The following is a 24,792-nucleotide window of genomic DNA, read 5'->3' on the forward strand; positions in this document are numbered from 1 at the left end:
GAACCATATCAAGGATGTATGGGACACTATTGGGCGTAATTTGCACAAAAGGACACCCCAGTCCAAACACGTGATGAAATAAACAATGCCCTTCATCAGAAATGGTTGCTGCTACCTAAGCAACAAATTAGTCGATTTATGGCAGAAATCATAAGACGTTAAGTGGCGGTTGACCGTTTAAATGGAGACTGCGCACAAAGTGCTATTTCTTTGGCGTATAACGATTAACCATGATGTGAACAATCATCTTAAGATTAATTTTGAAATGTCTGACATTGTAAAGTTCGACTACAGTAAAAGTTGTAAAATGCAGTTTTTTGTACAAAAAAACACCTCATTTTGTTTTTAGAATTGTGGTTAGATAAATATTTTTTTTTTTCAAACATTTTTTGTTCGTTAAAATGCCAATGTTTTCATAAACTATGTTTCAATGTTATTTTACAAATATTTTATCATATTCCATCCAAAATAAAGGCTGATTATTCAAGTTTTAAAAAAATCAATATTTTGCAATACTTTTTTCCATGTATATATATAAAAAAAGAAACATTACTTTGCTTTTTAAGTACAATATATTTAATATATTAGTTTGTAATATTTTCACGATTAAGACTAATGACCTGAATAATCTATTCATGATCATTTAGTATTTTCTTTTAAATTCGAAGATAACTTTACGCCATTTTCCGATTTCAAACAAATACGCATTTTTTCAACCATTTACCTTTATAGAGATGGAACTGAGTTGTCCTTTTGATCATTAAATGTATCGAGCACTATTCAATGTCTCTAGAATGACTTTGAAAGGCGCTAAAGACTCGTCTTAGAGATACTGGTACAACATTTTAACGTCCCCGAGGTTGCAACTCACGTGAAACGAAGTTATGTGAAGATTGGCAAATCCGCATTATTTATCTCCGTAATCGATTTGGAGAAACTCATGGAAGAAACAAAAATAGGCTATATGCGCAAACAGTTTGTAACCGACTTCATCTGGGCAGCCTAAGAGCTCGTCGTTCGTTGAAGTGATCTATCCTTGCGCAGAATCGAAGGATGTCGCGAGTTGAATGGAGAGGGTACGGATTCGATGACATAGACCAACATGGAGATTAATCTTTTTTACCGCTAAATCGAAATTCAACTTGACATTTATCGATGGCAAAGACATGGTCTGCCGCAGGTACAAGGCATGCTTTTTGATGCGTGCGTACAGGAAACAAATTGGCTTTAGGGTGGCGAATTAATGGTATGGGATGGATAACCTACCAGGAACGCCCCGATCTGACAATTAGTGAAGGAAACCTAAATGCAAAAGGGTATAGGAACGAAATTCTGGCTCCACTAGTTCTTCCGTTTCTGCGAAGGCATCGTTAAACTACATTTTAAACAGAAAACGCCCGTTGTAAACACATTTTAATGAATTTTGGAGAATAATCGCATTCGAGTGTTGCCGTGGCCAGTATTGTCTTCAGATTATCGCCAATGGGACATCTTTGGGACGAACTTGGACGACTCACCAAAAAGAGCCCAAATCCATCGGAAACGGTCATCCAACTTGAATAATACTTTTCAGGGAAAGTAACAACAGAAAGGGTCATTGATAAAAAGGACGATCAAGAATAGTTTCTTCAGATACTGGAACATGAATAACCACAATATCACCATCCTGAAACCTCTGAGGGCCATTTCGGATTCTGTAATGAAATGTTGGTTCATTCAAAAGCACGTATGAAACGGATATAAAATGGATGCAAATAAAATATGATGCAGCAATAAAAAAACGTGAAAATAAAATAATGAACAAGCTGGACAAGTATGACCACAAATTCAAACATGCAGAACCATTGATTTGTTCACTTCACGAAAATAAAACGGCAGCTGAGATCCAGGTGATGAATGTTTGGTAAGGAAAACAAGAAGAACAAGAAAGAGAAATTGAATAGATTCACGGAGTGAGATGTGTTGAGACAAACTAGAGTAGATATTGAAACCTTAAAAATTGAGGGTAATACGTTGCATCATACTCATACCTCTCGTAAATACCACACACATGGCGTTTACTATGTGCCGCACTCAATGTAATGTCACGTCACTTTGACATCTTTCTATGATTAATACATCTCTCACATAGTTAAGAAGTCCTTTATTTCTATTTTAAGAAAGGAAAAGTAATACAAAGCTAAAAGCCATTTGTTCCGGAAATGAACGAGCACTTACAAGACTTTAGAAGAATTTTGGATACATAACTGGATAGTTTCGATATAAAAATTGAGAAATTTTAGATTCATACTCACAAAAAATGACATTTATATAGGTCATCATGATAAAATTGCAGAAGATTCCTCTTATAAAAAGGTGGTGGAAGAGATTTAGCAAACAAATCCGTAAATGTTCGTTAAGATTAAGAAATCCGTCAAATTATATTTTTTTTTATTCAATCCTCACAATCATCTAGTTATAACTTACCCGTCAATACTATCGTTTTTTTAAGATAGCCATGTTACTGCCTCTATAGTCCAGTCATTCTATGGTTATACCTCAAACTAATTGCAACAGAAATGTTTTTTGCGGAATTCGATAGAAACATAACGTATAAGAAACATATCAAAAATCGAGAAAAATCGAAATAGGGGAAAGTCGTGAATTTTGCCCCCAAAAAAATCTAGATTTTACCTCAAATATCATGGAAAGATAAGGTGCCCGTAGATTGAGAATGACGATATGGGAGACAACTCGTAATGGTCAATAGCTGCAGACGACGCATCTAGGTTCCATCCTTTTCATTCTGGTAAGTTAATATAAAACTTATATATTAAAGTTTTATACGTATTTAACATTCTTCAGAGTTAAAGCTACCATATTTTGGATGTTTTTTGAAAGGTGTAGATACACGGGAAACGTCAAAATGTAGTAGACGACAAAAATGAGTTCATTTCGGTTTGCCTCGACGTCGAGGTCTCTTAACCAGAAATTACATATAAAACAGCTCTGTTTTTTTTTATATTTGAACTTCAGTATATATACATTATACAAATTAAATAACCCCGTTAAAAAAAAAATTTTAATCTTACTGCTGACGGAAAAAAGTATGGATCGCCGTTAGTACCAAAAAGGCTACAATCTAACTAAAATCGATGCAGACAAGTTGTGTTAGGGAGCTACTTTTTAATTTTTCATGTTTGTATGGAGGCTGGGATAAAATTAAAAAAAATGGGGAGGACAGAATGAGACAATTTCCATTAAAAAAAAACATTATACATTTCAACTGAGAATAGACACTACATCGGAATAATTAATTGTTTATAAATCAACATATATCTTTTTTGATATTGTATTCAAAACAAATCTCATATGATAAAAATAATATGCAAGCAAAATCAAAATAATTGAATCTCAACTTAACAGTTTTATCATATTTTAGGTAATGATGGCTGCTTGTGTTTTTTGTCGGGTGTCTCTAAAAAATGGTGAAGAAATAACACAACTAAGAGAAAAAGGATGTGACACTGTTAATAGGGCAAGCCAAATCAGAAATGGTACAATCGATTCAAAAGCTGTGTATCCGTCTTTTGTTGATATAAACTCAGAGCAAAACATTGCCTTTGTCCCAGATTCGTTACAAAAATTACTACGTGCATTATTTAGTCAAAACGACTCTACTGTTAAAGTTGCATCTGTTGGCCAGGCTATTATTCAGGCTTCCCGACCTAGAACACTTATTGCACCGCTTCAAATTACCCTCAGTGTACAAATGCAACATCACTTTGGATCATGATTTTAATTGGACACTTTGAACACTCTTGGTTTTGCTTCGTTCTAAACATGTGTTCAACGTTTTGAACTTAATGCTGCTGCTGCTGCTGCTGCTCATGACATAACCGACACACAGTTTGGGAACGGCACTTTCGTCCAGTACATAGCTGATAATGTATACCATAATCTGCGAACTTTAGATGGTGGTCATGGAACATTTCATGGTATGGATATGATTGCAGCTGTCACTCCGGGATTCAGACTTGACAAAGCTGTCCCTAGGCTGTCTCGCACACAAAAGGAAGTCTCTGACCTTGCAAAATTTAACATAGAATGTCATAAGATGCAATCTAAACAATCGTTACAGGCAGAGTTCGTAACCATGAATTATGAGCCAAATATGATAGATACAACGTGGAAGTAAGACCTTCTGTCAAAAGTATGATTGCCTTTGACATGCAACCGACCCAGTTGGTCAGCAACTATGCAAAAAGTGATGGTCGGTGACTACCCGGGAAAATCATCTGTTGTTTTTTTGCCAATGATAAACATGAATCCTAGTGATCTCACATGTATAAATTCAACACTTACCTTCATAGGCAAGCAAGCAAAGGCTCAACAGGGTGTACCTATTTTGACATTGGATCAACCCCTCTATTGAAGACAATAACCATTATTAAAAATGAACCATCGAACAGTCCTTTAAAGTCAGTTATCTTAAGACTTGAAGGCTTTCATTTAGAAATGAGTTTTGTAGGCGCCATTGGTCACTTGATGGAAGGATCAGGAATTATTGATCTACTTGAAACAGTGTCTGCACCAAATGCAGTAACTCATATGACTAGCGGAAAGGCTATTGCACGAGCAATAGGGCACATTTTCTGATAAATAAAGCTCTTACGTCAAGATTGATTGATTGATTGTTGGTTGCTTAACGTCCAGTGGAAAGTATTTCATGCATATTCAGGCCAAGAACTAGTTCACAATAAATGAGGTAGGTCTTGTCATAATAGAGGCCATAAGGGATGATAGTCGGGGAAATTTCGACTGCCACTGGAAAATGAGGGTATATTGGATAGGGACAGCAATTTTGCCTTACAACAAACCACCTACGTTCCCTCAATTGAAATGAACGAAAACGACGAAACTCAGTATGTCATTGATGGCGGCTCTCTTCTCCATCGTATACACTGGCAAAGCGGACTTTCTTTCGGTGAAACTTGTCAAAGGTACGTTGACAGCGTTGAACGGAAATACAGTAATACTATAGTTGTATTTGTCAGATGGATATGCTTCGGGTCCAGATAATAAAAGTGCCATTCACCAGCGGCGCACCAAAGGAATCATAGGCACAAAATTTTCACAGATAGAACTCCTTTCAAATCTAAATGATTTACTTGTAGAAAAAACGGACTTAAATGTTCAGTAGCTTGTGGCGAATGTAAAGGAACTGGTTGTACAAATTCGAGCAAAACAGTTGACATGGAAGATTAAGTGACAATCAACTTCAAAAGATTTATGTAGAATACGCAAAAAACATTATTAGCACAATTAAGGGGTTTTGGTCAAACATTGCATTTTTTTGTTATCATATAGAGTAAATATTTTGGTTTCAAAAAAAAAGTATCATATCTGTCAATCGGCTTTTATAGTTGTTATAAGATCTATTGAAATAACGAATTGATCATTATTTGATCCATCTAAACACTTTTAAACATATATAAAATTAATTTGAAGACTCATGATATACTAGTAATTTGATATTTATTACGAAATCATAAAGTCCCAGTTTTTAATGACTTTTCGCTAAAATACTAACATTTTCACCCAAAATTTTTATTTCCTATACTTTAAAATTTTTCATAGTTTAAAAAAATTCATTACTGTTATAAGATCTATTGACTTGATCAAAAATTATGTACGTTGCTATTTTCGTTTATTAGTCACAACAAATTTCCAGTTTTCAGCGATTTCTTTCATCAAAATCCAAGTCTTTCACCCAAAATTTTCGATTTCCAGAACTTTGCAGTTCATCAAACTTTAAAAAAAAAGATAACTGTTACAAGATCTATTGACTTGCTTAAAAATTGTGTACATTGCTGTTTTAATGTTTTAGTCACGGCAAATCTCCAGTTTTCGGCGATTTTTCATCAAAATCCAAGTTTTTCACCCAAAATTTTCAACTTCTTGTACTTTGAAGTTCATCATAGTTTTAAAAATTCATTACTGTTTTAAGATCTATCGACTTGATTAAAAATTATGCAAGTTGCTATTTTTGCTTTTGAGTCACGGCAAATTACCAGTTTTGAGCGATTTTTCAAAAATCCAGGTTTTCACCCAAAATTAACAATTTCCCTTTATCCAACCATTTTCGATTTTTTTTTATGTTTTTTTAAGCAGCTAGAAAAACTAGAAGAACATTCTGTTGCAATTAGTTTGAGGTTTGGTCATATTTTGGCTAGACAATGTGTACCCGCAAGTCACTCCTCTCAATAGCACCGGCACGCAAATTAAATTGATGCATGTCGACATCTCTTGTTTAATAGAATGCAGCATATATTCATAGTAGTTACTCTGATTTATCAGAGAAAACCGCTGAACCATTGGTTACTAGTAGTAACCTTTACATTCTCATAACATTTACAGTCTTGGAGAATCATCAAGAATATAGACCTTCTACAGATGTTAGTTTAATCATAGTTATTTCGGAAACAAGTTATTATGAGTTAAATTACTAGTAATCATACCCCTTTCTACTTTTATTGTGCGAGTGCTGCTCTTTTTTTGAAGCTAACAAGTTGTCTTTTACGTGCAAGTGGTATGGCTCTCTTTTAACACGTGATCAGTCGCGTATCTACCGACAGACTATCGTTGTTCCAGAAGATAATACTCGCAAATGGTGTGAATGAAGAGCCGAAAATTTGGTCCCTGAAATTGTCTCCAAGAAACGGAGATGGAACCACGAACCTTTGTGTTTGAAAATAGAGGTTGTGACTCCATGTCTTATTGTTTGAACCAAGAAATAAATGACTGAGAATACCTTTCCATTCCTCCAAGAGATCATTTACATCACCCCAATTATACGATTATAGATGCGATACGCGGTATTCAGAAGTTCGGGAACCCTGTTTTTCCTCATTGTTAAAATTCTGGAATTGATAATCACGCGGAACTGACCCTGCTGTATAATTAGTATGTCTGCATACAAGTTACACTTCACCTTATTATCTTTCATATTTCTTATAAGTTGCGGCCACATGTCCTAAGTCGGTCTCTGTTTGGTGGTGTTTTTGTTGGTTAAGAGATCATCTAAAGTACCAATCACGCAAGTGCGAATATATTTGGCTTTAAAGTATTAGTTCATCTTCCCCATCATGGTATGATCTCAGTGATCGAGAAAAACTCGAGTTTCCTCAAATCTTACGGGATCGATAGAGTAGACATCAACGCAGTGTATTATACATAGTACTTTGATCTCTTTGTTGTTGAATTCGGTAATCTTTTCCGTCCATAGTTTTATGAAAATGCTTGACTTGAATATGGAATGAAAAGCAACCTGGATCATCACAACTTCTTGGTCTTGGGCGGCACTTAGTCATATTGGCAAGTAAAACATAAATGATGCGAATAATAAACGTGAATTCTTTATTCTGTTGAAACAGAACTGTAATCCAAGTTTCACTCAAACGAACAACGATCAAGCATCGTTTCTCGAATTTACGTCGAAATATTTTATCCGTTTAACAAACTTTTCTATAGAGACACCTAGACCGATTTGTACTTTTGTGAAGATGAGGTTTGTTAAACGGCTGACTAGATGAAGTCGGTTATATAGTGCATAGTTAACAACCTATGTTCTTTAACTCACATAGTTGCGAGTCGTTGTTTTCTTATGTTGAGCATCGACTGCTTATTTGCAATAGGCGAGTGACTTATTTCAAAAAGACGCTTAGTTAACAACCCTAATGGACCCATCTTACGCACGGCTGTATTATATATACACATGGAAAAAAAGTATTGCAGCACCTTGATTTTTTAAAACTTTAAAAATCAGCCTCTTTTTTTGGATGAAATATAATAAAATATGTGAAGGATATTATTGAAACATAGTTTATGATAACATTGGCAACCACAATTTTAATAACAAAATGTAGTGTTTTTTGTACAAAAAATGCATTTTTCAACTTTTACTGTAGTCGAACTTTACAATGTCAGGTATTTCAAAATTAATCTTCAGATGACTGTTCGCATCATGGTTGGTCGTTATACGCCAAAGAATTAGTAATTTTTGCGCAGCCTCCAATCAAACGAATTACCGCATCTCAACGTCTTTTGATTCCTGCCATGAATCGGCTAAAATGTTGTTAAGGTAGCAGCAACCATTTCTGATGAAGGGCATTGTTTATTTCATGATGTATTTGAATTGGTGTGTCCTTTTGTGCACTTTCCGCCCAATGGTGTCCTAAATATGCTCGATATGGTTCAAATCCGGGCTACGATCTGGCCAAGGAAGATGAACCGAATTCCATTTGAACATTGGATCTTCCTCCACGATGTTAATTTCCAATCTTGGCGAGCTCTGCACTACATTTGATACGGATAACTGTGTGTCTGTTCGTAAGCAAACGTCCCTGAAATGGTCTTATCGCACAATAACCAGTAGAGATGATTCAATCTCGAACAATTATTGTTAAAAGGCTCCTGTATGCCCACCTCTCTCTTTTCAGGATTGTATTGTATGCAATGGGTTTCTTTCTGACTAAGCTTCATCATGCTTGATTTTCCCTAGCAGGTGACATAGGGGGTCCTTTTGATCTCGGATAGTCTTTTATATCGTGTATTGCCTAATTTTTATTCTCTAAAAGACTTATAATGGAAAAGTGATGAACGACAATACGTGCAATTGTCACAGCGACATTCCTGCCTCTCTCATGCTCATAATCTGCCATCTTGCTGCTGTTATGAGTTGTGGAGGACCTATTTCAAGGTGTCAATCACATAACTTTATAAACTTGATTATTTAAAGTGTTGAAAACAATGAGGATGAAACATGTTTTGCTGTGTACGGGTACAGGAGCTGCATGTGCAGATAAGAACTTATCGAGTCGATAATTATTGATCAAACTCAGGTGATATTTAAATAGTGTTTAACTAGTTCTATTTTAACAAATTATATCATAAAAAAATAAAGAGTGTTTTTTAATTTCAATTCCAATTTGGTTATATACCAGCTGCCATTCGCACTAAAGTTCTTTTTATCTTCGCGTTTTCTTTTCGACATGAAAAAGAAAATCAGCCAGTAATCAGCATTTTTTTATCAGTATTTACATAACACATTTTACAAACTCTTTTATCATGTTATTCGGATGGGGAAATTATGACTTAATATGACAAGAAATTGCAAATTAGTCTTTGCTGACTATGATATGTTTTTTTTTGGTTTTCGCGTTCTTGTCTGACAGTTGAGTTTTTCATTAAAAGTTTTTAGTTCCTTTCGACATAATTGAACATAGCATTATTCTTACTACATTTGTATAAACTTCAAGATTATAATTATTTTTTTTTAAACCGGTTTTTTTCTAAAGTGAATATTGATCAATATTTTTGAAGGGTTAAATATTTCTCAGTGATGTCCTGCAATGGCTTTGTTTAAATTTGTTTGTTAGCTTTTTGTTCATGAATTTTTGTCTCTAATATTTAATTAACTATGCATTTGTATTCAGATATTGCAGATCAAATATATTCGTTCATTGTGTAATCATACGTTTTTTGATTGAGTTAAGTCTACCAATTGATATTTTATCGTGTGTTTTTCTATGTTGTGATGTTATGCTATTGTTTCAGAAAAAGGGAGAAGGTTTGGATCCATTAAAACGTTTAATCCCGCTGCAAATGTTTGCACCTGTCCTAAGTCAGGAATCTGATGTACAGTAGTTGTCGTTTGTTTATGTAATATATACGTGTTTCTCGTTTCTCGTTTTGCTTATATAGATTAGACCGTTGGTTTTCCCGTTTGAATGGTTTTACACTAGTAATGTTGGGGCTCTTTATAGTTTGTTGTTCGGTGTGAGCCAAGACTCCGTGTTGAAGGCCGTACTTTAACCTATAATGGTTTACTTTTTAAATTGTTATTTGGATGGAGAGTTGTCTCATTGGCACTCACACCACATCTTCCTTTTTCTATAGCACCCTTTAAAGTCTTACGCAAATGATGCGCCTGTTTTCCCTTCACATGACATTCACTGATATATTGTAGACGAAATGCGCGTCTGGCGTAAATATAATATTTAAATACTGGTATCTATGATGAGTTAAAACTTAAAATGCAACCACTGAGTCGACGCCATTGCTGGTAGAGATTTATTTCCCCGAGGGTATCACCAGCCCAGTAGTCAGCACTTGTGTTGACTTGGCTTATCATTGATATTATCTTATAAATTAACACCGTTTTGAATTTTTGAAAAAACTAAGGTTTTTCTACACCAGGAATAGACTGCCTTACCTGTATTTTGCAAAACTACTAGGAATGTTATGTTCTCAATGTTCTTCAACTTCGTCCTTTATTTTGGCCTTTCAATCATTATTTTGATTCGAGCGTCACTAATGAGTCTTTGTAGATGAAACGCGCGTCTGGTATTTATGATGAGTTTTTTTGTGTTATGCTGTCATTTTTTTCAAATTTTGAGCTCTAGTTTCAGATTTTTGAACATAGCGCCCTTCGATACCTAGCGCAAAAGAAGCGCCTGTTTCTCTTCTACAAGACCTATATAGTCATTCCCCGTGACACCCCTCATTATTTTTCTCTAGAAGTCCTACAATAGGCCGACCCCCCTAATTTTTTGACATTTTTTTCAAATTTTGAGCTCTAGTTTCAGATTTTTTAACATAGCGCCCTTCGATACCTAGCGCAAAAGAAGCGCCTGTTTCTCTTCTACAAGACCTATATAGTCATACCCCGTGACACCCCTAATTATTTTTCTCTAAAACTCCTGGAATAGGCCGACCCTACCCCCATTTTTTGGACATTTTTTTCGAATTTTGAGCTCTAGTTTCAGATTTTTGAACATAGCGCCGTTCGATATCTAGCGCAAAAGAAGCGCCTGTTTCTCCTCTACAAGACCTATATAGTCATACCCCGTGACACCCCTAATTATTTTTCTCTAAAACTCCTGGAATAGGCCGACCCTACCCCCATTTTTTGGACATTTTTTTCGAATTTTGAGCTCTAGTTTCAGATTTTTGAACATAGCGCCCTTCGATACCTAGTGCAAAAGAAGCGCCTGTTTCTCCTCTACAAGACCTATATAGTCATACCCCGTGACACCCCTCATTATTTTTCACTAGAAGTCCTAGAATAGGCCGACCCCCCTAATTTTTGGACATTTTTTTCAAATTTTGAGCTCTAGTTTCAGATTTTTGAACATAGCGCCCTTCGATACCTAGCGCAAAAGAAGCGACTGTTTCTCCTCTACAAGACCTATATAGTCATACCCCGTGACACCCCTCATTATTTTTCTCTAGAACTCCTGGAATAGGCCGACCCTACCCCCATTTTTTGGACATTTGTTTCGAATTTTGAGCTCTAGTTTCAGATTTTTGAACATAGCGCCCTTCGATACCTAGTGCAAAAGAAGCACCTGTTTCTCCTCTACAAGACCTATATAGTCATACCCCGTGACACTCCTCATTATTTTTCTCTAGAAGTCCTGGAATAGGCCGACCCCCCTAATTTTTTGACATTTTTTTTCAAATTTTGAGCTCTAGTTTCAGATTTTTGAACATAGCGCCCTTCGATACCTAGCGCAAAAGAAGCGCCTGTTTCTCTTCTACAAGACCTATATAGTCATACCCCGTGACACCCCTCATTATTTTTCTCTAAAACTTCTGGAATAGGCCGACCCTACCCCCATTTTTTGGATATTTTTTTCGAATTTTGTACTCTAGTTTCAGATTTTTGAACATAGCGCCCTTCGATATGTAGCGCAAAAGAAGCGCCTGTTTCTCCTCTACAAGACCTATATAGTCATACCCCGTGACACCCCTCATTATTTTTCTCTAAAACTCCTGGAATAGGCCGACCCTACCCCCATTTTTTGGACATTTTTTTCGAATTTTGAGCTCTAGTTTCAGATTTTTGAACATAGCGCCCTTCGATACCTAGTGCAAAAGAAGCGCCTGTTTCTCCTCTACAAGACCTATATAGTCATACCCCGTGACACCCCTCATTATTTTTCTCTAGAAGTCCTAGAATAGGCCGACCCCCCTAATTTTTTGACATTTTTTTCAAATTTTGAACTCTAGTTTCAGATTTTTGAACATAGCGCCCTTCGATACCTAGCGCAACAGAAGCGCCTGTTTCTCCTCTACAAGACCTATATAGTCATTCCCCGTGACACCCCTCATTATTTTTCTCTAGAAGTCATAGAATAGGCCGACCCCCCTAATTTTTTGACATTTTTTTCAAATTTTGAGCTCTAGTTTCAGATTTTTGAACATAGCGCCCTTCGATACCTAGCGCAACAGAAGCGCCTGTTTCTCCTCTACAAGACCTATATAGTCATTCCCCGTGACACCCCTCATTATTTTTCTCTAGAAGTCCTAGAATAGGCCGACCCCCCTAATTTTTTGACATTTTTTTCAAATTTTGAACTCTAGTTTCAGATTTTTGAACATAGCGCCCTTCGATACCTAGCGCAACAGAAGCGCCTGTTTCTCCTCTACAAGACCTATATAGTCATTCCCCGTGACACCCCTCATTATTTTTCTCTAGAAGTCATAGAATAGGCAGACCCCCCTAATTTTTTGACATTTTTTTCAAATTTTGAGCTCTAGTTTCAGATTTTTGAACATAGCGCCCTTCGATACCTAGCGCAACAGAAGCGCCTGTTTCTCCTCTACAAGACCTATATAGTCATTCCCCGTGACACCCCTCATTATTTTTCTCTAGAAGTCCTAGAATAGGCCGACCCCCCTAATTTTTTGACATTTTTTTCAAATTTTGAACTCTAGTTTCAGATTTTTGAACATAGCGCCCTTCGATACCTAGCGCAACAGAAGCGCCTGTTTCTCCTCTACAAGACCTATATAGTCATTCCCCGTGACACCCCTCATTATTTTTCTCTAGAAGTCATAGAATAGGCCGACCCCCCTAATTTTTTGACATTTTTTTCAAATTTTGAGCTCTAGTTTCAGATTTTTGAACATAGCGCCCTTCGATACCTAGCGCAACAGAAGCGCCTGTTTCTCCTCTACAAGACCTATATAGTCATTCCCCGTGACACCCCTCATTATTTTTCTCTAGAAGTCCTAGAATAGGCCGACCCCCCTAATTTTTTGACATTTTTTTCAAATTTTGAACTCTAGTTTCAGATTTTTGAACATAGCGCCCTTCGATACCTAGCGCAACAGAAGCGCCTGTTTCTCCTCTACAAGACCTATATAGTCATTCCCCGTGACACCCCTCATTATTTTTCTCTAGAAGTCATAGAATAGGCCGACCCCCCTAATTTTTTGACATTTTTTTCAAATTTTGAGCTCTAGTTTCAGATTTTTGAACATAGCGCCCTTCGATACCTAGCGCAAAAGAAGCGCCTGTTTCTCCTCTACAAGACCTATATAGTCATTCCCCGTGACACCCCTCATTATTTTTTTCAAGAAGTCCTAGAATAGGCCGACCCCCCTAATTTTTTGACATTTTTTTCAAATTTTGAGCTCTAGTTTCAGATTTTTGAACATAGCGCCCTTCGATACCTAGCGCAAAAGAAGCGCCTGTTTCTCTTCTATAAGACCTATATAGTCGTTCTCCGTGACACCCCTCATTATTTTTCTCTAGAAGCCCTGGAATAGGCCGACCCCCCTAATTTTTTGACATTTTTTTCAAATTTTGAGCTCTAGTTTCAGATTTTTGAACATAGCGCCCTTCGATACCTAGCGCAAAAGAAGCGCCTGTTTCTCTTCTACAAGACCTATATAGTCATACCCCGTGACACCCCTCATTATTTTTCTCTAAAACTTCTGGAATAGGCCGACCCTACCCCCATTTTTTGGACATTTTTTTCGAATTTTGAGCTCTAGTTTCAGATTTTTGAACATAGCGCCCTTCGATACCTAGGGCAAAAGAAGCGCCTGTTTCTCCTCTACAAGACCTATATAGTCATACCCCGTGACACCCCTCATTATTTTTCTCTAGAAGTCCTAGAATAGGCGGACCCCCCTAATTTTTTGGACATTTTTTTCGAATTTTGAGCTCTAGTTTCAGATTTTTGAACATAGCGCCCTTCGATACGTAGCGCAAAAGAAGCGCCTGTTTCTCCTCTACAAGACCTATATAGTCATATCCCGTGACACCCCTCATTATTTTTCTCTAGAACTCATGGAATAGGCCGACCCTACCCCCATTTTTTGGACATTTTTTTCGAATTTTGAGCTCTAGTTTCAGATTTTTGAACATAGCGCCCTTCGATACCTAGTGCAAAAGAAGCGCCTGTTTCTCCTCTACAAGACCTATATAGTCATACCCCGTGACACCCCTCATTATTTTTCTCTAGAAGTCCTAGAATAGGCCGACCCCCCTAATTTTTTGACATTTTTTTCAAATTTTGAACTCTAGTTTCAGATTTTTGAACATAGCGCCCTTCGATACCTAGCGCAACAGAAGCGCCTGTTTCTCCTCTACAAGACCTATATAGTCATTCCCCGTGACACCCCTCATTATTTTTCTCTAGAAGTCATAGAATAGGCCGACCCCCCTAATTTTTTGACATTTTTTTCAAATTTTGAGCTGTAGTTTCAGATTTTTGAACATAGCGCCCTTCGATACCTAGCGCAAAAGAAGCGCCTGTTTCTCCTCTACAAGACCTATATAGTCATACCCCGTGACACCCCTCATTATTTTTCTCTAGAAGTCCTAGAATAGGCCGACCCCCCTAATTTTTTGACATTTTTTTCAAATTTTGAACTCTAGTTTCAGATTTTTGAACATAGCGCCCTTCGATACCTAGCGCAACAGAAGCGCCTGTTTCTCCTCTACAAGACCTTTATAGTCATTCCCCGTGACACCCCTCATTATTTTTCTCTAGAAGTCATAGAATAGGCCGACCCCCCTAATTTTTTGACATTTTTTTCAAATTTTGAGCTCTAGTTTCAGATTTTTGAACATAGCACCCTTCGATACCTAGCGCAAAAGAAGCGCCTGTTTCTCCTCTACAAGACCTATATAGTCATTCCCCGTGACACCCCACATTATTTTTTTCAAGAAGTCCTAGAATAGGCCGACCCCCCTAATTTTTTGACATTTTTTTCAAATTTTGAGCTCTAGTTTCAGATTTTTGAACATAGCACCCTTCGATACCTAGCGCAAAAGAAGCGCCTGTTTCTCTTCTATAAGACCTATTTAGTCGTTCTCCGTGACACCCCTCATTATTTTTCTCTAGAAGCCCTGGAATAGGCCGACCCCCCTAATTTTTTGACATTTTTTTCAAATTTTGAGCTCTAGTTTCAGATTTTTGAACATAGCGCCCTTCGATACCTAGCGCAAAAGAAGCGCCTGTTTCTCTTCTACAAGACCTATATAGTCATACCCCGTGACAGCCCTCATTATTTTTCTCTAGAACTTCTGGAATAGGCCGCCCCTCCCCCCATTTTTTGGACATTTTTTTCGAATTTTGAGCTCTAGTTTCAGATTTTTGAACATAGCGCCCTTCGATACCTAGCGCAAAAGAAGCGCCTGTTTCTCCTCTACAAGACCTATATAGTCATACCCCGTGACACCCCTCATTATTTTTCTCTAGAAGTCCTAGAATAGGCCGACCCCCCTAATTTTTTGGACATTTTTTTCGAATTTTGAGCTCTAGTTTCAGATTTTTGAACATAGCGCCCTTCGATACCTAGCGCAAAAGAAGCGCCTGTTTCACCTCTACAAGACCTATATAGTCATTCCCCGTGACACCCCTCATTATTTTTCTCTAGAAGCCCTGGAATAGGCCGACCCCCTAATTTTTTGACATATTTTTCAAATTTTGAGCTCTAGTTTCAGATTTTTGAACATAGCGCCCTTCGATACCTAGCGCAAAAGAAGCGCCTGTTTCTCTTCTACAAGACCTGTATAGTCATACCCCGTGACACCCCTCATTATTTTTCTCTAGAACTCATGGAATAGGCCGACCCTACCCCCATTTTTTGGACATTTTTTTCGAATTTTTAGCTCTAGTTTCAGATTTTTGAACAAAGCGCCCTTCGATACCTAGTGCAAAAGAAGCGCCTGTTTCTCCTCTACAAGACCTATATAGTCATACTCCGTGACACTCCTCATTATTTTTCTCTAGAAGTCCTAGAATAGGCCGACCCCCCTAATTTTTTGACATTTTTTTCAAATTTTGAGCTCTAGTTTCAGATTTTTGAACATAGCGCCCTTCGATACCTAGCGCAAAAGAAGCGCCTGTTTCTCCTCTACAAGACCTTTATAGTCGTTCCCCGTGACACCCCTCATTATTTTTCTCTAGAAGTCATAGAATAGGCCGACCCCCCTAATTTTTTGACATTTTTTTCAAATTTTGAGCTCTAGTTTCAGATTTTTGAACATAGCGCCCTTCGATACCTAGCGCAAAAGAAGCGCCTGTTTCTCCTCTACAAGACCTATATAGTCATTCCCCGTGACACCCCTCATTATTTTTTTCTAGAAGTCCTAGAATAGGCCGACCCCCCTAATTTTTTGACATTTTTTTTCAAATTTTGAGCTCTAGTTTCAGATTTTTGAACATAGCGCCCTTCGATACCTAGCGCAAAAGAAGCGCCTGTTTCTCTTCTATAAGACCTATATAGTCGTTCTCCGTGACACCCCTCATTATTTTTCTCTAGAAGCCCTGGAATAGGCCGACCCCACTAATTTTTTGACATTTTTTTCAAATTTTGAGCTCTAGATTAAACAATGACATAAAAGGTGCTATATTTTACAGGGTAGGACTACTTTTACATACGTTCTAAATTGAAGAGGGTGCATAGGTGGCCCTACACCTACAAATAATCCGTTGATAGATGCATAGTTATTGTGGTACTGAATATTAGCCTAAAAAGTTATGCGACTTGTTAAATTAATAGATTGGATAAAAACCATTTCAAAATTGAGTTTAAATTGCTATATTTTAACTGATTTTCTGCCTTTTTAAATATTTTTTTATTTAACGGCCGTTGTTGTCTTATTCTGTTTTTTGGTTTCTCGATATATCGCCTTATTGTTCGCTGGCTTATTGTTCGCTAGCTATTGTTCGCTAGCTTCTGCCTGGTCCGTACATGTAGTATAATTGCCAATGAGATTATTATAGGTAACCGTATATACGTCCTTCAACAATGAGAAACCCCACACCGTATATAAAAGCGATATAACTAAATACCAACACTGAATGGAACTATACCTCGAAACCTGTTTTAAGATACCATATGCACTTAAGGGATAACGAAAACATGTCTCTTAAGACATGTGGTCTTTTAATACAGGTTCAAACTATATGAAATGTACTACAGCGAAATCTAAAATGTATGGTCTATATACAGATTTTTGCTTAATATAGGTGGTTTCTAATAACATGAACGGTACAAATTATCCTGCACCAGATGCGCATTTCGACAATACATGTCTCTTCAATGATGCTCGTGGCCAAAATATTTGAAATCCAAAGCTTATATAAAAGATAAAAAGCTATAATCCAAAGGTCCAAAAAGCCTCTAAAGCAGGTTTGGCTGTGCATGCTTCGGTCCAGTGTTGCAATTAGTCGAACTACGTACTGTATCACTTGCCTGTGTGTGTGTTTTGGAGGGGGGGGCAAACATGTCGATTGGATTCAAAAACAAATTCAACGGTGAAGAGGTTAAATAATTATATAGTTAAGCTCATGATAAGTTGCAGAATTGTACATAACATTTGTTTGTCTACGGAACACAAGCCGGCTCGCTCTCTCTGTGTTTATAAAGATCGTACAAATTAATTTTATATTTTCCAACACTGTACGGATATTGTTTGTATGCGTATTTGTTTTTATTGACTTTAGATACAGAAGTGACATATTAGAGATAACTGTTCGTTCATTGACGACAGGTAGGAAATATTATTGCAATATATAACCATGATTTATATAATAATTTCTAGCACTTTCGCAGGCCTTTATTTAGCACATCTCATGAAGGCAGTTTTGAAAACGGAAATATTACGAAACTCAGTTTTCGAACTAGAGGATTTTATTTTTTAAATGTGAGACTTACGTTGGCTTATAGTATACGCATGTGCTTGTTACAATGTACATGGTGTTAGTTCATAACTAAATATTACATACGTTACTTTATAATGAAACTGGACTAATGTGATACTATCTTCACACCTACTTATAGTTTTTTTTTTAAATTGAATTAATTCAGATTTGTTAACTTTACCTTAATTGAAAGTATGAAAAAAAATTAATTCAGGAACTATGATTGTTTCACAATAGTAGTCCCAAAATGGGTAAAAATTGACGAAACACGGGAAAATCATCAAACTTGAGTATTTTCGCTGGGCAGTAGCAAAACAAGACACCCCCCCCCCCCCCCCCCCTGGAAGTTAAATGGTCGTTCCCTTGTCCACGCGCAACGTTTGAGGTTTAGACTTTTGAATGCCTTATAAACTTTTTTAATTTCTGTGTCATTTGGTCTCTTGTGCAGATTTGGCAATCTTGCCACATTTTCTTTTTTATACTTAAGGTGGTACCTAACACTACAGGGAGATAACTCTGTAAAGTCAGCTAAACGTTTTAATTACGCTGTGTTGTTAAGGTGATCGATATTAAGCTTCTCAATGATCAAAATAAGTGCTTGTCAAACTGCTATATATAACCAGTGTATTTTTTTTTATTAAACGGTTGGTTCAAATTTTTAGAAATTTTTATATTTTTGTCAAAGATCAAAGTAAATACTTTGTCAAACTTTATCAAAATTAAACGAGCCAAATTGATTTTAGTGAAAGTGTTAGGTACCACCTTAATGTTTTATTTAGTTATTCAATTTGTTCACGTTACAGGAGTGAATTATGAAATACAATGGCGAAATTACAAAGAGAGACAATACTAATCATACACCACCAGACAAAACTTCTGACATTAAAGAAGATGAAGATGAAACCACCATTCAACAAGACAAAGAGGACTCTGCAGATCAACGGAAGGACAAAGGATGGTCTTGGGTCATATGTGGAGGCAAATAGTGGTTTACTTTAAAAAAAAAAAAATTTGAAATTGTAATTTGGATGGAGAGTTGACTCATTGGCACTCACACCACATCTTCCTATATCTATTTAAGGTCATCGTTCTCATCATAATTTTAAAAAATATTTTCAAAACCTCATCTGAAATTATCAGTCTTTATATAATAAAGTTATTGAAAATTGTAACGATTACTGTTATTCATTAATTAAAATACTTTTTTTATCATCAAACATGTGAAACGTTTTGTATTTTACCCTTTTAGCTTCGACTGTCCGACTTATTTTTGTTATAAAGTCATATGTACGTTTGTTACTTTTAAGTCTCTATACCATGCATTCTTTATTTTTATGTTGTTTTGTGGAAAGAATAATGATATTAAATCATTGTGTTTTATATATTGCAGGTGCCTTCATACATTTGTTCATGTTCATCGGGATAGGAAAGTCGTTTGGATTGTTCTTTGTTGAGTTTTTAAGAGTGTATGATACCAGCTCTTCATTATTATCAGGGATTATTTCAGTGCAAAATCTTTTTGTAAGCCTAGTTTGTAAGTATATTTTAAATCTAAGTATTTATTTGTAGAAATAAAAAATGTTTCATCATGAGTGAAATAAAACCATGACAATTATAATCTATGGTATGCAGTTTAAAATTACATTAAACTTTGTATTTGTATTACATATCAAGTCTATGTAGTTTTAAGTTATGTGTTCTAATAGTCTACAGTTTTAAGTTTATTGCACTAAATGTCACCAAATGATACAAAGTCTTGGGTTTAAATATAGAATTATGTTTATTGCACTTGATGTTGTTTTTCGTTGGAACTGTTTTCTATTAGTCATTTCGGGGACTTTATTTATAGATTACTATCATAATGCGTTATGGGTTTTACTCGTTGTTAAAGGCCTACGATGACCTATGTTTTCATTTCATGTAATTACCGACTCAAATTTAGTGTAATGACATACACTGCTACAGTGCTACAAATGAACGTTCTAAACTATTATAAGATATATGACATGACAATATGAATACGAATTTACAGTATAAACAAAAATAATGTGTCTGTTTAGTGACTGTATAACGTCCAGCGTGTCAAATACAGTGAAACCTGACTAAACCGAATCCTGTTTAAACCGAAAACCTGAGTGTCTAAACCAAACATGTTCGTAAGCACCGTCATATCAAATTATGTGCGTTGTGAACCTCATAAAACCGAATATCGGCCAAAACCGAACACAATCTTCAGTTGAACCTGAAGAGGTTCGGTTTAAACAGGTTTCACTGTAAATACATACATGTAATCAAGACGAGAGCATATTCATATCAAATGAATATGAACCCTGCTTTGTAATTGACTTACCCGATTGGTCGATTTTTGAAGATGATTTCTTCTAGTTCATAATATAGTAGTCCACATGGAGAAATGTCAGCCTACTGAGACAAATTACTCTGTCACAGGCCGACTAGTCTTTGCTCTTTCTCCCAAATAGCAGCAATAACCAATGTTCAAGGTTGGTTTAATTGGCCATGTATATGATAGAACCGACCATCATCTAATCGGGTTCATAACGAGACCACCGAAGCGGTTTTAAGAACATGACGTTTATACACTTGCTATAACATGGTAAAATACATTGTTAATGACCTGCAGTTATATACTGATTTAATGTGTTTTTATTGTAGCTCTATTTACATTAAATGTCGGAATCAGATTTGTTGGTTGCAGACCATTAATGATAATTGGAGGTTTGATTTTGTGTGGTTCTTATATGCTAAATGCACTGGTGCCAGGAATAGCTGCTCTTTTTGTAGCACATGGTGTTCTTTATGGTAATTTTGAACTTATTAATTTATCATTGTTTGTCGACTTATATCATTCATTTGTAAAAATAAAAAGAGTGAGACTGTTCAAACAAGGTTTTCTAACAAATTAAGGTAGATCATAAGTTAATATTTTTTTAGACAGAATTTTCTTATACTTACCCAAAATGAAGATTTTACTATGTTCTTTTAAAAAAATATAATTAAAAGTATGGGCCACGGTGCTATAATTTTTCAAGCTATGAGTCGTAGATTGTTCATGGAAAATCACATTTGTGTGCATACACAAAACTCTTTTAAGATAGAATTTTTAAATAAATTGTGAAAAGATAGGTTTTGTAATATATTTTAAGAAAATAAAAAAAAAATATGGTGCCACCGAACTTGTTTTCTTACTAGACCGATTGTTTACTGTGATTGTACAATCCAAGATGGCGTATACCATGTATCTACCTTAAAACTGACTATTAGAACATCTGTTGAATTAAAAGCAACAAGGGTTATTTCATCATTGTTCATTTACAAATCGTTCACGTATTTAAATGTTCTTGTATTTCCTGTCTACTTTAATCGTAATATTTATAGGATTTATTTTCACATGGATGCAAAGTTAAACTTATAGCTCACTAGGCCTTGTGGACCAGGTGAGCTGAAATGCACAAAACAAATTGCTGAGTGTTGCCGTAATAGTGGTCTTGAATTGCCAATCAATTAACTTTGAAGTGTTGTCGCAATAACAAGTGTGCCATGGTGTCGGTTTTGATTGTATATTTTTGTGGTTGGGTTTTTGCCGTTGATTTGTGCTCAACGTCTTTCAAGATTAAAACATATATACAAAATATGTTCAAAAGTTCGGTCAAATTAAGATTTTGTTCTCATTTCAGGAATTGGCATAGCATCTACCTCAGTACTGGTATTTATTGAAATAAACAATTATTTTGAAAGGAGATTGGGTTTCGCTTTCATGGTATCTAGTATAGGAGGATGCGTGGGCAGTTTTGTATTCCCAATTATCATTCAAAAACTTCTAGACAATTATGGACTGCAAGGTGCCTTGTTAGTGATATCTGGTATATTATTAAATAACGTTGTTGTCGGTGCTTTAACCCGCCCTTTCTTTTCTCGCAAGGCAACACAAAAAGATGTTTCGAAAAATGCCAAAAATAATAATACATGTTATAGTTCAAAGAATGGTGATTTAACTGAAGACGATAAGAAAAAGGGGTTTTCTAGAAAAGTTTCAGAAAACCCAATAGCTGAGTATTCTTTATCGGTAGACAATGTTGCCAAATATTACGAACCCGAAGTATCTAGTGACGGGTTTAATGACTATAAATCGTACGTCAAATTGATTGCAACACGGAAAAGAAAACCGAGAAGCTGCTCTGAAAGCCATAATACTACTGTTGTCGGAGTGGACTCTACAAAAAAGACACTAATACCTCGAATAGACATGTTCGGAGGTTTAGGAACAGCAAGTTCATTTTGTTCAGTTTATAGTTTAAATTTTCTTCGTCAGCAGGAAAACAAACCAGACATCAAAAGAGACTCAAAATCCGACATCGCATCAGAATCAAGATCATGTTCTTGTTATGACATCATCGATTTCAGAATTTTAAAAAACCGCCATTTATTATTGCTTTTATTCATGTGCCTCGTTTCCGTTGCTGGATGCGGCTTGATTGTCATTTACATTCCACCATTCGCAAAAGACCATGACATTCCGAATGACAAAATCGCTATTCTCGTAACTTTGATGGGCGTGTGTGACTTGTTTGCCCGTTTTGCGCTTGCCTGGATATCTGATTCAAAACGTTTTCGTCGTGATTATATTTTAGGAAGTTGTTTAGGTATCACTGGACTAGCAGTAATGTTTAACCCTTTATACACCAATTTCGAATCATTCGTTGTGTTTTCAATAATATATGGAAGTTTTGGAAGTGTGTATTTCTCAATGGCGCCACTGCTATTGCGAGATTGTGTTGGTTCGGACAGATACCCAACAGCATTGTCATTAATGATACAGGTACATGGAATAGCATTTGTTGGTTTTACTCCACTTTTAGGTATGTTTATATATTCTGTAACATCGATCACGTGTTAAATTTGAATATGCGGGGGTGTATATACGTCTTTGAAACAGAAACCAACTGACAAGCGACTCAAATGACTAAGAGAAAGCTTTTTACTTATGTTAGCATGGGTACTGTATGACCTTTTACAGTTTTATATTTGAAGGGCGTTTAGTTACATGTACCTATAATTGCCGCTTAAATCCGTTGACGATTGGTGCATTGGCAGTCATGCCACCTCTCCTTATTTTATAAAAAAAAATCCATTGCAGTTTTGTCATAAGGTTAATCATGTCATAATAACAAAACGATTAAATTTTCTTTATTCCAAAAAATTAAAGCGGTTATACGTCAATCGAACAGCAACCAAACGATCTTTAAGGTGGCAACATTCGGTGTTTGACAATAAACAGGTGTCAATGCACTATTTACAGATTGTGGAAAATGCACAGACTATCGTCAAAGATCGCACATAAAAATACACTAATTTGTTGCAATAGAAATACATTCATAGCAAATAATGTGTGTTTTTCAGGTCTTGCTCGGGATTTAACTGGATCATACACACTGACGTTTTACATCATGGGCGCTGGAATTCTCCTTGGATCTGTTGCTGTATATTTTGTGAACCACTATTTCAGTGGTTGGAAAATAGACGCAATAAACTGTAATTTTCCAAAGAGGTTGACTAACGGAAATTGTTTTGTCTAATGAAAACATGGATTGTAATATATTATGCTTATATTGACTAATACATGTAAAAGCACCAGAGACTACTAGGACAGATATAACTTATCTTTAGATGACTTCAAACAATCCTGGGGATATATTTGATTTCATATATACATTTGTTGTAACTTGTATACGATTGGTTAAAAAAATAAGACATCAACTGAAATGTTAGTTGCTGCTTTTAATTGATAGGGGAAGATGTGGTATGAATGGCAATGAGACAACTCTCCATTCAAAAAACAATTTATAAAAGTAAACTATTATAGTCCATACATTGTATATAGTCGGTACGACATCGAGATCTCGGTTGTGCCGTGGGTTTGACTCCCGATTGAATGCAACCAGACTTTGAAGTTGATATTGTATAACAACTTGTCCGCTAAGCATACAGCATTTAGAAGTAAGAACAAAGACTTGCCGGCTCGAAATCAGAATACTTTGCCCTGGTAGGGTGACATGTTTCCTTACGGACTTTCATAATATAAACTACCATTATATTCACTAGATTTTCCTAAGAGCCTGTGTCGCTCACCTGATTTTACTTTGGTTTCGGAAATCATGTAAACATAGATCAAAATCATGAACAAATACTTCAAAAGTAATTGAGGCCTAATTTGGTTTAATGTTGGCCCCGTAATTGAAAAAAAAATAATCCTGATGGCTATCTTGAACAGTACATCGGAAGCAAAGGAACATTTATGCCATGCTTGGTTTCATTCCATTCAGTAGTTCTTTAAAAGAAGATATTTGTATGTATTTCCCTAACGATCCTATGTTAATCTAAGTCTCCACACTGACGGTAACCTTGGATGATGACCAGCTTCAAAGTAACAACACTTGGTCAGCACCTCACAAGGAACATTCATTAAATGTTTGATTTTATTCCATAAAGACGTTTATGTACTTCTCATGACTCCAATGTTAAACTTAGTCCCCCATTCGCGGCCATCTGGAATGGGGATCGGCTTTAAAGTAACAGCACTTGGTAAACAACTCATAAAGAACATGCATGTCATGTTTGGTTTCATTCGATTCATTGGTTCTCTTAAAGAAGACAGTCATTCTCATGTATTTCCAAAAGCGTTCTATGTTAAATAGATGGATCTACTTCAAAGTAACAAAACTTTGTCAGCACCTCAGAAGGAACATGCATGCCCTGCTTGGTTCTATTTCATTCAGTGGTT

General features: G+C 36.1%; 1 protein-coding gene across 2 annotated transcripts; it reads left to right on the forward strand.

Moving 5' to 3' along the window:
- Positions 1 to 19,384: 19,384 nt before the first annotated feature.
- LOC139499421 (monocarboxylate transporter 12-like) lies at positions 19,385 to 23,693 on the forward strand. 2 transcript variants are annotated; one of them, XM_071288096.1, is made up of 4 exons: positions 19,385 to 19,527; positions 20,667 to 20,813; positions 21,689 to 22,870; positions 23,412 to 23,693. In XM_071288096.1, the coding sequence occupies exons 1-4, from the start codon at positions 19,404 to 19,406 to the stop codon at positions 23,585 to 23,587; spliced, it is 1,629 nt and encodes a 542-aa protein (XP_071144197.1). In that variant the 5' UTR covers positions 19,385 to 19,403; the 3' UTR covers positions 23,588 to 23,693. The 2 variants fall into 2 exon arrangements, with proteins under 2 accessions (XP_071144197.1, XP_071144198.1); XM_071288097.1 differs by having other exon boundaries at positions 21,689 to 22,830; positions 23,412 to 23,565.
- The last annotated feature ends 1,099 nt before the right edge of the window (positions 23,694 to 24,792 follow it).

The sequence above is a fragment of the Mytilus edulis genome, chromosome 12 (assembly GCF_963676685.1).
Source record: "Mytilus edulis chromosome 12, xbMytEdul2.2, whole genome shotgun sequence".
NCBI lineage: Eukaryota > Metazoa > Mollusca > Bivalvia > Mytilida > Mytilidae > Mytilus > Mytilus edulis.

Coding starts and splice junctions, on each gene's coding strand:
- LOC139499421 (XM_071288096.1), top strand. CDS start 19,404: ATGTTCATCGGGATAGGAAAGTCGTTTGGATTGTTCTTTGTTGAGTTT. Junction 19,528..20,666: donor TCTTTTTGTAAGCCTAGTTT/GTAAGTATATTT, acceptor TTTTTATTGTAG/CTCTATTTACATTAAATGTC. Junction 22,871..23,411: donor TGGTTTTACTCCACTTTTAG/GTATGTTTATAT, acceptor TGTGTTTTTCAG/GTCTTGCTCGGGATTTAACT.